General features: G+C 49.9%; 1 protein-coding gene across 1 annotated transcript; it reads right to left on the bottom strand.

Annotated features, from left to right (window-relative positions):
* Window positions 1-925: 925 nt before the first annotated feature.
* On the bottom strand, window positions 926-14,492 carry frk (fyn-related Src family tyrosine kinase). Its single transcript, XM_056295016.1, has 8 exons — window positions 13,770-14,492; window positions 11,546-11,667; window positions 8,899-9,062; window positions 7,844-8,012; window positions 5,093-5,251; window positions 3,982-4,163; window positions 3,564-3,729; window positions 926-2,251 (listed from the first exon to the last, which is right to left on the bottom strand). Exons 1-8 carry the CDS (start codon window positions 14,150-14,152, stop codon window positions 2,043-2,045), a joined length of 1,554 nt encoding a protein of 517 aa, XP_056150991.1. The 5' UTR covers window positions 14,153-14,492; the 3' UTR covers window positions 926-2,042.
* Window positions 14,493-14,929: the final 437 nt, after the last annotated feature.

Raw genomic sequence — 14,929 nt, 5'->3', positions numbered from 1 at the left:
GTAACATGACCGACAGGCCCTTTTTGCTTTGCGTCGCATCCTTTGGCCACGTGACTGCAGCTCGTGCGCGCCATCGTGCGGTCGGTGCGGGAACTACACGCACACTCTTCATTCAAACGAGCGCAAAGCGGCCAGCCGCACGACGCGTCTCACTTTTCACCGACTTTCTCTTCAAGGCGTTCGGGTTTCTCCTCCGCCGCTCACGCCAGCACGTGGACGGGTCCCCACAAAGCGAGAGTGGGGGGGGGGCGGAGGAGGCGGAGGAGGAGGCGGGGGTTACTACCCCTATAACCACCGGGAGGGCAGCTAGTGAAGGATGGGCTTCGTGAGTATCTTGGCCCGTGCGCGAGGTCACGCGGGTCACCGGGGCAATTATGGCCTGTAAGCCCCCCCCCCCGCCACCCGCCCGTCATGGCACACAGGCGCGCGTGTGACGGTGATGATTGAAGGGGCTCGCGGGAGAGGGGGATTCTTTTGAACGTGTGCACCGGCGAGACGGCCCCACAACAGCCCCGCCACCGCGCCGGCACACAAGGCTGAGGATCGGGACCGCCGCAGAGGACTGGCCCCGAGTCTCGACAAGATTCAGAGGGGGTTTTGTTGCTTCTCGGGTCTGAGAGTCAGAGGAAGAGCCCCCGGGGTTTAACGAGTGTGTCCGAGCTCATGAGCAGGAGTAACAGCGCCACCGCGTGGTCAATATTGGAAAACGCATTTAAATGTTCCTGCTGGAGGGGGGGGGGGATAGCTGGGATAGAATTTCAAGATTTCCTGTTAAGTTGGACACACTGCAGCACAGCTATAACACACACACACTCAAACATGAATCACAGCAAAATACACCTTAAACATGTCTGCGAGTGTCCCCATTCATCCAGGTCACGGCTATCCGGAGGAGTTGAATCAAGCGCAGCCGGACATCTTAAATAAAAGTGATTTAATTATTTGCATACATAAAGAGTAATATTCCGTTTGTGTGGAGACAAAATGATCACATGAACACAAGAGATGATAAAGGCTACAATGAACAGGAAATACAACTTTCTGCTCCTGACATCTAAAAAAAAAAAAAGAACAAGCGAAAGATTAAACCCATGCAACGAAACGTTTTTGCACAACAGAGGAGGTATTTTAATCATCAAGCATTTCAGATTCCGCTACACCGATTTCATTTAGTTACTGTACCCTTCCCACGCCACGGACGGTGGTTCTCAGCAGGGGTCCCGGTCAGCGATGCCGGACCGACACCAGTTGTCGGACAGGGTCGACAAGTGCAGGCACAGATCCCTCCCTTCACGTCCGGTGTCGAAATCTCAAATCAGCTTTTTTTGAGCCACAGAAAAGACCCGACGCTCGGTCCATGGTTTAGCCCACATGCTAGGCCCCTGCAGCTTAGCTAGAGCCTCCTCCGTTTGCTGTTGCGCAGAGGAGCAACCCCCAAACTGCAGTGTGAGCGCCCGCCACTTCCTCTCGCGCTCTCTGAGTCAGAGTCTCTCACACGTGGATAAGCCAGACACGCCGAGCTGGTACACGAACACAATTTGAGCTCATCCGCCGAGGTCGGGCCCCGATAAGGAGCTCGGCGGCGAAACGGCGGTGGCAAAAATGCACGCAATGCCAAGTTCACGCACAAACCGGTCCGTCAGGATGGGCGGACAGACAGACGGGTGAGACAGACAGCGCCCGAGAGCCGAGGGCGGCGGGTTGCAGGCGCCCTCCCGAGGGGCCGTCCCGTCTAGAGAGTTAGACCGGAGCGGAGGTGTCACGGCGCGTGTCGCCCGATCACCGAAAGTGCGCTCGGCCGGCAAACGACACAGAACAGGAAGTGTCACAAACAACTTGTTGGCGGGGTAAAAGCAACACCGCCGCAAAACGACAAAGCCACAACGAGGCAGCGGAGGTATCGGGTCGTAGTCACGTTGTAATCCTGTGTCACACATTCTTCGCTTAAACATTAATTTGATAGAGTTTTTCTTTTCCCCCCCCCCCTTTCTTTCTTATTCTGCACATTCTCGTGCGAGTTTCCGCGCACTCAGCGCACCGCGCTAGTAGCGGTTGGCATCGTCGTAGGACGACACGTCCATGTCGAAGAAGTCCTCCAGCTTCCACTGGAGGGTCTCGAACGTGGGCCTCTCCTGCTCGTTCTGCTTCCAGCAGTCGCTCATGATCTCGTACAGCACCTTGGGGCAGTGGGGCGGACACGGCATCCTGTAGCCGGTGGGGACTCGCTGCACCACCTGGTAGTTGCTCATGGCTGCAAGAGTCAAGGGGAGACGAGATGAAACCCGGCAACCACTTTAAAGCTGATGGCGGGAATTCACGCGAGGTTATAAACGAAAATCAACGGGAATTTGACCCCGAAACGCACGATCCCATTATGGCCTCCCTCCTTCGGGCTGCGGTTGTGTTTTTATTCACCCGTCCCCATTTTTGTGTGTAGTAGATGCCGTATGCGTTCAATCTACCTTTTTTTTTTTTTTTGCTGTTGAATTTCCCCCCTTTCCCCCCCCCCCCAGTTGTATCCGGCCAATTACCCCCCCTCTTGCGAGCCGTCCCGGTTGCTGCCCCACCCCCTCTGCTGATCCGGACCACCACATGCCTCCTCTGATACATGTTGAGTCGCCCCCCCCACTTCTCTGCCCCCCTGAACAGGCACCCCGACCGACCAGAGGGGGCGCTAGTGCAGCGACCAGGACACGTACCCACATTTGGCTTCCCACCCGCAGACACGGCCAATTGTGTCTGTAGGGACGCCCGACCAAGCCGGAGGCAACGCGGGGATTTGAACCGGTGATCCCCGGGTTGGCGGGCAACGGAATAGACCGCCACGCTACCCGGACGACCCCAAATCTACCTTTTAAGTTCTGTTTTGGCTGAAGTACAGTGGGGCGCACTGCCACCAGAATTCACCTACATACATTTAATTCCTGTATCTTTTAATTTTATATATATATATATATATATATATATATATATATTAATGCACCTTTTTTTTAACATTTTTATGTATTCTTGTGTTTATGTCTCTCCCCCGTTACCTTTTAACGCGCAGGGTGTCGAGACCTTGTTGGTGATGATGCACGTTAAGCATCACCCCCAACAAGGAAAGGCCAATAAAGAACAAGTAAGTGTGAATATCCTGTCCAGAGCGCCATCTTCACTGGTTACAGTGAGATTCTCTGCGTTCCAGAAAACGATGCGCTCATCGGTTTGATACGCCACTTTCAGCGACTCGCGGATGAAAAGCATGTGATCTACCACCGGAGGACATTTCACTGAGAAGAGGTGATAAGGAACATTTCTGGCTTCCCCCCCCCCCCCCCGACACATTTAATCTCTCGGAGAAACACAAGCACTTTACCAGCATCTGCCCGAGTTCACTTTCCAGATCGATGAACGCTGGTTTACCTTATTCCAGCAGCTTAACCTCACAGAAATGTTCTCTGTCCGACTCTATTGTCCCACTCCATCAGTCTTACTACGTGGACTTTACCGTGACTCAAGGCTAAGACTCACATTGGCATGGTTAAAACACAGCCTGGGGGATAAAGGACAAAGGGTCTTACTTGGATAAGGCATCTGGCCGAAGGTCATGATCTCGTACAGCAAGATGCCAAAGGACCAGATGTCAGATTTGATGGTGAACTTGTTGTCGTTGATGGCCTCCGGAGCGGTCCACTTCACAGGGAACTTTGTGCCCTCTTTGGCTTCATATACGTTTTCATTCTCCATCTAAAAAAAACAAACAAACGAAACAAAAACAAGGAAGAGAATAAGGAGCTTTACTCAGCCACAGTCGCAGCAGTAATCATCTATAACACTATTCAGTAGAAATCAGCTTGTGTAGGGCATCTGGTTGGCATGGCAATCTATTCCGTCGCCTACCAACACGGGGCTCGCCGGTTCGAATCCCCGAACCAGAGGCTTTGCATGGTGTAGCTGCACGTGTGAAAGGAATTTGAGATTCAAACTGTAGACACCCACCATGAAGACCCGGGCGAGGCCAAAGTCGGCCACTTTGCAGATGTTGTTCTCTCCCACAAGGACATTTCTGGCGGCCAGGTCTCGGTGGATGTAGTTCTGCAGCTCCAAGAATGCCATGCCCGCCGCCACCTGGGCGGCGGTCTCGATCTGGTCTGCGATCCGCAGCTTGACTCCGTTGTCCTCTAACAGAAACGAATAGATGAGTCATGGTTGGTTTCTATGCCAGGGAAGCAGAGATTATCAATAAATGAAGTCCGGTACGATGGTATAGATAACTGACGTCTACGGGGTTTGATTATGAACCCGCGGCACTCGACCAATCAGAACCAACGACCCAGCCGCTGAGGATGCACAAGCCAGCGCATTCTAAGCTGCCGGTCCCCAAACCCGGATAAATGGAGGACGGGGGTTTGCTTCAGGAAGGGCGTCCGGCGTTCGCCACCTTCGCCGTATCAAATATGTGGATCATAAACGTTTGATAAAATTATATTTATGAACTCACAACGCTAAACCGGTCAGACACCAACAGATTATTCCAGAAGTTTCCAATCCACCTTTATGTCCACACACACACACCGGTGATATATCATGCTAATCTTGACTGGAAACGTGATAAATTGTGCTAATCTCTTGTGAATGGAAATGACTGTAATGCTTCCTTCCTGTCCGCGGTTTCAACCGGTCACGCCACTCTAGCTCGAGGCCAAGAGATAAAAAGTACGCTGGCACCAGCAAATCTCTTCCTTCTTCAAGCTCAGCGGAGAACGAGCGGCGTCTGGACCGGGCCAGTCTGACGTCTCTAAGAGCGCTCCCACATTCTGATCTCCTCTCCCGCTTTAAAAAATGTGTAAGAGCCAAACGAAGCCCCGGGAAGACGACGAGACATTTGCCGCCCACACTTCCTGCACAATTCACCCCCATTGGAGAGAAAGAGCTACGTAGTCCGGTCTAATCATTACACCGACCCTCGGTTACCGAGTTAAACATCAACTTCCGCGCCGAGTCACGACCCGCGCCGCAGCCAGGGGAGGGAGCGAGTTCAGGAAGAAGGACCGCGGACGACTCGGGTTCCCGTCACGAGTTAGCCGTGCGTTCGGCTAGCGGCTCTTACTCTGGAGGTACTCCAGCAGGCTGCCGTTGCTCATCAGCTCGGTGATGATGTAGATGGGCTCGCCCACGGTGCACACAGCGTACAGCTGGATCAGCTTGGGGTGCCGCAGCTTCTTCATGATCTGGGCCTCCCTCAGGAAGTCCTTTGGGTCCATGGAACCTGGGGGCGGGGACGGCAAAATGATGGTGACAATGGTAAAATAAGGACCTCATTTAAAACCTTCATTCGCTCAATCGTTCGTTCATTCATTCACTGCCTTAATCCAAATCAGGGCCTGCCAGGCTGCAGCCTATCCCAGCAGGCACTGGGCCAAATGCAGGCAAACACCCTGGACACCAAAATGCTAAATGGACCTCATAAAGTACTCCCCCCCCCCCCCCAAAAGCACTTCACAGTTACGACTCACGTTTCGCCCACGCACACCGATGCCGGTGTCCACCCTGCAAGGTGACAACCAGCTCATCTGGAGCAGTTAGGGGTTAGGTGTCTTGCTCAGGGACACCTCGGCAACCAGCAACCCTCCATTTTTTGGGATGCACCAACACTGGTATCGGGCTGATACCAGGTTTAACTGGAGTGATCTGATGCCAATGTAATCCAATCTGCTGCTAACATGTCATAAATAAAACCTAACTGGTTTGATTTACTGCACTTTTGGATCCCCCCCCCCCCATTTTTCTCCCCAATTGTACTTGGCCAAATTACCCCACCCTTCCGAGCCGTCCCGGCCGCTGCTCCACCCCCTCTGTCGATCCGGGGAGGGCTGCAGACTACCACACCGGGGGGACGTAGCATGTGGGAGGATCGCGCTATTCTCCCCAGTTCCCCCCCTCCTCTCCAAACAGGCGTCCCGACCGACCAGAGGAGGCGCTAGTGCAGCAACCAGGACACATACCCTGCAGACACGGCCAATTGTGTCTGTAGGGACGCCCGACCAAGCCGAGGGTAACACGGGGATTCGAACCGGCGATCCCCGTGTTGGTAGGCAACGGAATAAACCGCTACGCCACCTGGAGGCCCTACTATGCCTGTGGTTCTTTAATGGTTTAAAGAAATGATTTGATTTCAATTAATTTGCCCACTGACCCCAAAGTAAGGGTCTATGTCTGCACTGTCCAGCAAATATAACGGGTTGGGTCGGTACCGTGTATCAGCTGTTAAAGACTTGTACTGCAAATCAGTATTGGCAGTGGAAAATGTGATATTGGTGCATCCCTAAATACTTCCAGCTGAAGTGTTGTGTTTTGTTTTTTTGTACGTGGAGAGGTGCTAAATCTGTGTAGCTGGTCATGTGGCCATTTTGAAAGGTTATATACTAAGACTATATTATATACTATAGCTTCACCATATAGAAAGCATAGAGCAACTCAGTCTGTTTTTTTATTAATTTAAAATACACTTTACAATTGTACACAAAAACACACACACATGCACCTGTCGCATGCTTACTCATGCGGCATTTGTGTCTGTTTGTGTTGTTTCCAGCCATTTGAGTTCTTAATCCAATCTGGTGTAGTTATGTACATTTTTTTACACTAACGTCTCTCCTCCTTCCACTCTTTCCTGTTAAGACCAGTAGAAAACGTGAGGACACTTCCTGAAACCATATAAAAAAAAGGATCCTGTCTACATCTTGTGAAAATGAAGTGTGGAAATGCTCCTAATTTACGCATCTCTGTGGATTAATATGACTACAGTTAATAAACCTGCAGAATGAGTTATGCAAATTCAACCTGACGGGAACTGCAGGCGGCAAATGGCAATCAAACATGTTTCACAATTTAGATTAGTGTCCCCATTCGACACGTCACCTGCACATAGAAAAACACAACTTTTCTATCTAGGGTCATTTATAGAGTCTCCGATTCACAAAACCTGTATTTCTTTTGGGTTGAAACCCTGAAAAAGTGTCCCCAGATTGCTTATCAATAAAAGGCGCAGATTAAATGGTTCTTAAGTAAATGAAACAGGACTATAAAACGGTCATCCGCCGGGCGTCATGATGAAGGCACGGCCAGCATCCGCGACCACGCACATCTCAGCAGCTGGCTTGTATTAGCTGACAAAGTGCCAACTTCCAAGGACCTACATCGCTGTGACGGCCATTTGGTGATGAATCAACCAATCAGATTTAAGACCGTCCCGTTTCATTGTCCATTCATCCGTTCATTATCCAAGCCGCTTATCCCGATCGGGGTGGCAGGGATGCTGGAGCCTATCCCAGCAGTCGTCGGGCGACACCCTGGACAGGCCGCCAGGCCGTCACAGGGCCCACAAACTCACACCTAGGGGCAATTTAGTACGGCCGATTCGCCTGACCTACATGTCTTTGGACTGCGGGAGGAAACCGGAGCACCCGGAGGAAACCCACTTGTCTCGATTAAGCCGCGGATAAATTTCGAGACATCCAGCACGTATTGCCTGCAAAGCGCTTCAGTGTCGGTAAGGGTATGTGGATTTCTGGATTTCAGGGGGCAGGTATAATTTAAGTAAAGACTAGACCTTATTGACAAGGTGGCAGAATCGCACGTGGTAAACAGAAAATTTGGCCGCAGGCGAGCCTGTAAATAAGAATCGGTACGGGTTTTACAACCGAGAGAGTGTGAAGGTGCAGTGACCGTGATTACACATTAATTTAAATCATACACCGATATGAGAAATTAATAATACTGCCCCATGGACAAGCCACGCTCATAAATTCGTTATCCCTGGCAAGGATTGACTTGTGTTGTAAAGGCGTTAAAAGTTTACCGGGTTTGAGCGTCTTCACTGCCACCGCCGTGGTTTCATTCCAGAGGCCCTCGTAGACTTCTCCAAACTGCCCCGCGCCCAGCTTCCTCAGCAGCCTTATGGAGGTCCGGTTAATCTCCCACTGGTCGACGGTGTTGTAGGACAGGCCGTGGGTCTGCGGGGCCTCTATCTACAGACGGCAAGAACAGTCAGCAACACAGCAAGCCGAACGCAGTAAATCGCAATTATGTTTGTTTGGGGTTGTCGGTGATTTATGCTCCGATGGGAAATTATTTTGCTAGGGATGATAAAAACACTAGATAGAGAGATAAAGAAGGAAGAAAGGAAGATAGCGATAGATGGGGAAGAGAGGAAGGAGGAGCGAGATAAAGAGAGATAAACCTAGACAGGAAGAGAAAGGGCAGGAGAAAGAGAGATGCGAACTGATCGGTCTCAGCACCCGGAGGCTAAACCACGGCCGAGGTGTCGGGGCTCCCAGCGGGGCCGCTCGCTTCCGCTTCCTACGAAAACTTCCTCTTCCCCTCCGTGTATTTTTGGTTTGATTTCCTTGACGGGGGGCGGGGGGGGGGGGTTGGAGGCCATGCCAAAGCCTACAGGTTCCCTCACTATTTTCTGTCTTGTCTATATGTGTGTTAATATTTTATGACTTTGATTTGATGGGGGGGTGGGGAGGGGCTGTGGGATGGCAGCCAAGAAAAAGCCTGTAGGTTATACTGCACTATTGTACCGTCTTGTCTATCTGTGGTTTTTTTTTTTAATTGGATTTCTTTGATTTGGTGGAGGGCGGCACAGTGGTTAGCGCGGTCGCCTCACAGCAAGGAGGTCCTGGGTTCGAGCCCCGGGGGAGTCCAACCTTGGTGGGTCGTCCCGTGTCGTCCGCTGTATGGAGTCCGCATGTTCTCCCCGTGTCTGCGTGGGTTTCCTCCCACCGTCCGAAGACATGTGGGTCAGGTGACTTGGCTGTACTAAATTGTCCCTAGGTATGAATGGCCGTGTGTGTGTGTGTGGACAAACGGAAATGGAAAATTGGTCGATGGCATGACATTGTATTTTACCTTTTTGCACGGTTCACCCAGACGCACACAAAGCCCGGCCTCCTGCTGGGAGTAGTGAGCCACCAACTCCTTTATCGTCTCAAAGGGTTTGGTTTTCGACACATAATAGTGGCCGCTGTCCGTCCTTCTCAGCTTGTAATGCTTCACGGTCCTGCTGTCCAGCACTGGAAGAAAATATTCACAGCATATTCAATTCCACGCTCCACAGTCGACCGTTTACATCGGGGAGATTCCTCAAAGTCACACAATGGTCACAATCCCAAATCTACCGCGGCACCGGCGGTGAAAATCCACAGCTTTACATGTCTGCCAGTGTCAGGTTTATTCATCATGGCGTCCAAATCAATTACGTAGGGGGCCGCTGCTGCAGCTAATAGAATTACTACATACACAAGGCTCAGCGTTTCCCATTTTCACCGGAAAATACCCAGATTTTTTAAAAGGAGCCGATCGGTTTAAACTGATTTTCCCCCGGATTTCATGTTTCCACGGATCCAAAAGTTGTTCCTGCTCGTGTGAGGTTACACAACAGTGCCCTCTTGTGGCGAAATTCGGCATGCTGGATGGCTTTGAAAAATAAAAACCGAAAAGCCTTGTACATACATACTGAGCGCCCTACTGGAGTGCCCCACTTAGCTTGACGCCGCCCGTGACCCGACCCCCGGAAAAGAGGCTGAAGATGAGATGAGATGAGACCTACTGATTAATATGTCACTATGTCCTCCGGTTTACTTGGGCACACGATAAGAGATGTAACTTAAGGAACCCTGAGGGCACATTAAACCCAGCAGGATTTTGAAGATTGGGTTTGATCCTTCGCTTATCGTGTACCGATGTAGAACTAGTGGGGATCAATCAAAGCGTGGAAGAACGCAGGGTGACGTTCATATCAAAATGAAAGGAAAGAATGAAGAAATGTGGGTTTTCAGTATCCGGCTCCTACGACGCTTCAGGAACTTGGCACAGAGCTCTATGGATCGTCTCACACGACACGACATGACTCAGGATGATAAATATATGGCGTCATTATGTTGTGTAACAGGTATTAATTGGTACCTGGGCGATAGCAAAACTGCCTTGTCAAGTTATACGGATGCCAGTGGAGTCGGCAAGTGCACGTCTTCCCTTTATCAGCGTGGTCATTTTATCTTCATGTCAGGAATATAGGAACGCATAAGGTCAACAAAGTTCATGGCACGGTGTCACAGTGAAGAAGAAAGAAGACAAAAACACCAAAGATAAAACGACGCATGGTGGAAGCGTCGTAGTAAACCTCTTTCTTTTTTTTTGACATGTTATGAGCTTCAAAACATGTTGGTATGGGTCTAGGACGACTGCCCCGGGAACCGTCATCGAGAGAACGTCAACAAAATGTTGACCGAAAACACAGCCGCTTTGAGGGAGAAAAGCTACACATTTTCTTATTTCTGGGTAAAAACACACAGTATGATTAACCCCTTCTGGACTGCCAGCGGCGTATGGGGGACATCAAAGATGGCGACACCATCATCACTGTCCTCTACATCTACACCCCTTTATGTCCTTTATACATGGACACCACCATCACTGTCCTCCACATCTACACCCCTTTATGTATAGCCTTTATACATGGACACCACCATCAATGTCTACATCTACACCCCTTTATATCCTTTATACATGGACACCTCCATCACTGTCCTCTACACCCCTTTATATCCTTTATAAATGGACACCTCCATCACTGTCCTCCACATCTACACTCCTTTATATCCTTTATACATGGACACCACCATCACTGTCTACATCTACACCCCTTTATATCCTTTATTATACATGGACACCTCCATCGCTGTCCTCTACACCCCTTTATATCCTTTATAAATGGACACCTCCATCACTGTCCTCTACATCTGCACCCCTTTATACATGGACACCTCCATCACTGTCTTCGACATCTACACTCCTTTATACATGGACACCACCATCACTATCTTCTACATCTACATCCCTTTATATCCTTTATACATGGACATCACCATCACTGTCTACATCTACACCCCTTTATATCCTTTATACATGGACATCACCATCACTGTCCTCTACACCCCTTTATATCCTTTATACATGGACATCACCATCACTGTCCTCTACATCTACACCCCTTTATATCCTTTATACATGGACACCACCATCACTGTCCTCTACATGGACACCCCTTCATATCCTTTATACACGGACACCACCATCACTGTCTTCGACATCTACACTCCTTTATACATGGACACCACCATCACTATCTTCTACATCTACATCCCTTTATATCCTTTATACATGGACACCACCATCACTGTCCTCTACATCTACACCCCTTTATATCCTTTATACATGGACATCACCATCACTGTCCTCTACATCTACACCCCTTTATATCCTTTATACATGGACATCACCATCATTGTCCTCTACATCTACACCCCTTTATATCCTTTATACATGGACACCACCATCACTGTCCTCTACATGGACACCCCTTCATATCCTTTATACACGGACACCACCATCACTATCCTCTACATCTACACCCCTTTTTAAAAATCGACGTGAGTAGGCGGGGACAATATAAAAACGGGTGCTTACTTACTCCCTAAACAGGAGCTGTACTGACCTGAGAGAGAGAGCTCCCCTTTCTGGCTTTCACAGTTGCGGATGAGGAAGGCTCCATGCTGGTTTCCCTCAGCCAACAGCAGCTTTTCTGCATCAAGTCTCTTGGTTTCGGCAAAATACCATCTGCAAATCATAACAGAGGCAAATTAAAAATAAAAAAACCCATTATTTTGTGATCTGTGACACTCCGTGATTACATGTACATAAGAGACGGGTCCAAATATTCAAGAAGTCTCAAAAATTGATTCATAGAAACTGATATCGGCGTCCTGGTACCATGTTAGCATGACTCAATATGATTTAAAGCCATTTCCAATAGTTTGAGACATTAAAAGGGATGCACAGCGTGTGACGTTGAAGGTAATGGGAGTGGGAAGCAAATTCTTCCAACGGCAGAAACACACCGGCGTTCAAAACTTTAAAGTCCTTTAAATAAAGTGTCATAATTAAGGCAATCTATATTCATGACTGTACCAAAGTCATCCACACGGTGCTGAATAAACACACCCGGAACAGGCCATTTAAAATGTTCTGGAGACCTGCCTCATACAGGATCATCCTCCTCAATAGTTAGACTAACCCCAGCATCACGAGATACCCCAGAAACCTTATCCAAAATCAAATTTAAAAAATAAAAAGGTGTTGGCAAACCACTGCCCTTGCTGTCAGGATGCTTATCCCTCTACTTCAAGAAAGGTGACTTGACTTATGATCTCATGAGGGATGGGGGGGGGGGGTAAAGAGGTGTCAATCAAATTCTACCCTTTACAGACACAAACTGTGTTAAATCAAGTTTGTGCACTAGTGATACTGTGGCGCAAGTGTGACTGCTCTCAAACAGAAGGACGTGGTTGAGCAAACAGGAAAAACAGGAACTAGTTCCATAGGAATGCCAGGTAGGCTGGGAATGCTTCACATATGGGCAGGACTCTGTGTGACAATACTTGGAAACTGTAGCTGATGCATCATATGTCACACCACACTGCTGTGTTTTCTGACACGGACAACACATTTATTGATTTATAAAACATCTACCAGTCTCACTTAAGTTAGCGAATGCGCTCACATTCTCAAAATGCCTCTAACAAAAATGTACTTGTGGACAGAAACCAAGCAGGTTGGATTGGAGCCAATGTTGGGTATCGCCATGTCACGCGACCGAGGTGTATAATTGGATGACATAACCGGTTTCTGGTGAAATAAACACCATTTTTGGCATTTTGACACTGCAAACATAGTCCAGGAAATGCCCGCAACAGTATATTCATAATCTAGGGGCTGTCCAGGTCCTCAGATTTTTTTTTAAACTGTTATGGTCCCATTATGAGAATTATTAACTCATTCCCATACTTCCCATACTTCCTGGTCATAGACACTTATTAACCAGTTGAAACGAGCACCAAACTCTCGACACAGCCACTATCCATCTACAACAGCCGGATGAAAATCATCTCACTTTGAGAAGAAAAGCAGAAATGAAATAAAAAATTGAAACGCCGCAAGAGCAGGCCAAAATGATGCAGTTTTGGGGCGTAGTCCTTAGACTGAGAGAGCCCCAAAGTCTGCAAAACTGCAGTAGATGATGATGGGGACCTTTGGGTCTACACTGATGCTCACAGTCTCTTCTCACCCATGCAACCAAAAACACCCATCCATACCTCAGTGTGACTGGCAAATACATTGGCACAACGTTTTACGTCATCGTTAGGCCCATTTTATTGATTCTATCATATTTCACTGTCCCGCCTTTGTTGTAATGCCTCTTGTTTTTCCCCCCCAGCTTGTGATCGCTGCTCTTTCCCCAGTGTGAGTCACTTTGAGCAGCAATGCATGCATGAAAAGTGCTATACAAACACATGTCTTCATCGTCGTCGTCTTCATCACCACCACCACCGTCACCATCTTCTTCACCACCACCACCGTCATCTTCTTCACCACCACCATCATCTTCTTCACCACCACCATCTTCTTCACCACCACCACCGTCATCTTCTTCACCACCACCACCACCATCATCTTCACCACCACCACCACCATCATCTTCACCACCACCACCGTCATCTTCTTCACCACCACCATCATCTTCTTCACCCACCACCACCATCACCATCATCTTCACCACCACCACCCGTCATCTTCTTCACCACCACCACCACCACCACCACCATTATATCATTGTTACAATAAACACCAGACCCACGAAGACCACCAAAAGTTGTACGTACGGCTCAGCGTCAATGCTCTCCACAGGGGCCACGTAATTGGCCGGGATGTAACCCCGCCGGGCAACGCGGAGTCCGGTGAGGGCTTTGGCGTACCACCAATCGCCGGCGCTTTTGTCCAAAACCTCCAACTTGTCCCCGGCGCTGAAGCTCAGGTCCTCCTCCGTCCGGGCGGTGTAGTCGTACAGGGCGATGTAAACGTCGGTCTTCTCCACCGCGAGCGGTCGCAGGGACACCCCGGGTCCGGTCTGCCGCGCGTGGGGGTTCACGATCACCTCGATGTCCTTGCGCCGGACCGCCTGTCGCGTGTCTTCGGCGGAGCGCGTCTTCTTAAAGCACACCAGGACGGGCTGGCAGCACCGGAGGCACCGCTCGCGGAGATCCATAGCGGCACGGTCGCAGTCGGGTCAGCTCGCGTCTCCGGGTCACGAAGAGAAGCCGGCCGCTTCGCACATCTCTGGGTTCTCCGACGTGAGCCCGGCACCGCGGACGGAACTTGCGCAATCGTTCGGCGGGCCCGCTCAAGTCTACGAGCAAGCCGGCTGGACAAAAGCCAGAAACGATTAGAGACTCTCCCGGGTAGCGCGACACCCCGGGGTCATTTACGGCCCCTCGCTTCCTCCTCGGTAACCGCGTCCGGCTCGCCGCCGCGTCCCAGCAATCAGCGCACCTGTACCACCCGACGCTCAAGCACAGGCGGCCGCGCCGGTGGCGTGCGCCGTCAGATTTGGCATCCCCAAAGAATGTTGCCCGCCATATGCAAATTTGCATCGCGCCCGCGCATGCTTACTTGCCGCCGGTGTTGGAGCGCTTTTAACCGTTTTGTGATCCGTTTCAGATTTACTGACACGCTGTTACAAGCAAAGAAAGCAGGCGAGTTGTGATCGGAAAACGCCAGCGCTTTTCCCGTACTACTTGTTGCCACTTGTTTGTAATACCGCGTTAATAAGCCGAAACAAGTAAAAACAACAAAAGTCGCTCATTTTAACTCCTTTACGTGACATTTAGGGGCGATTGAGTGGACGCTTGCGAAGCACGAACGCGAATACACACGTGGGGATGCATATTGTTTAGGGCAGTGTTTCTCAACCGGGGGTCCGCCGTGGTGTAATTGCAAGGGGTCCGTGAAAATAAAATATTGTAGCGAATTCGGGGTGGGGGGG

Source organism: Lampris incognitus, chromosome 15, assembly GCF_029633865.1.
Source record: "Lampris incognitus isolate fLamInc1 chromosome 15, fLamInc1.hap2, whole genome shotgun sequence".
NCBI lineage: Eukaryota > Metazoa > Chordata > Actinopteri > Lampriformes > Lampridae > Lampris > Lampris incognitus.
The sequence above is the reverse complement of the archived record's forward strand: the minus strand, read 5'-3'. Positions and strand labels throughout refer to the sequence as shown.

What these genes read in the sequence shown, in the direction of transcription:
- frk (XM_056295016.1), bottom strand. Translation starts at nt 14,152, where the DNA reads ATGGATCTCCGCGAGCGGTGCCTCCGGTGCTGCCAGCCCGTCCTGGTG. An exon ending in GAGAGCATTGACGCTGAGCC is followed by an intron (nt 11,668 to 13,769) that starts GTACGTACAACT and finishes TATGATTTGCAG; the next exon opens with ATGGTATTTTGCCGAAACCA. An exon ending in AGTGAAGACGCTCAAACCCG is followed by an intron (nt 5,252 to 7,843) that starts GTAAACTTTTAA and finishes CCCCGCCCCCAG; the next exon opens with GTTCCATGGACCCAAAGGAC.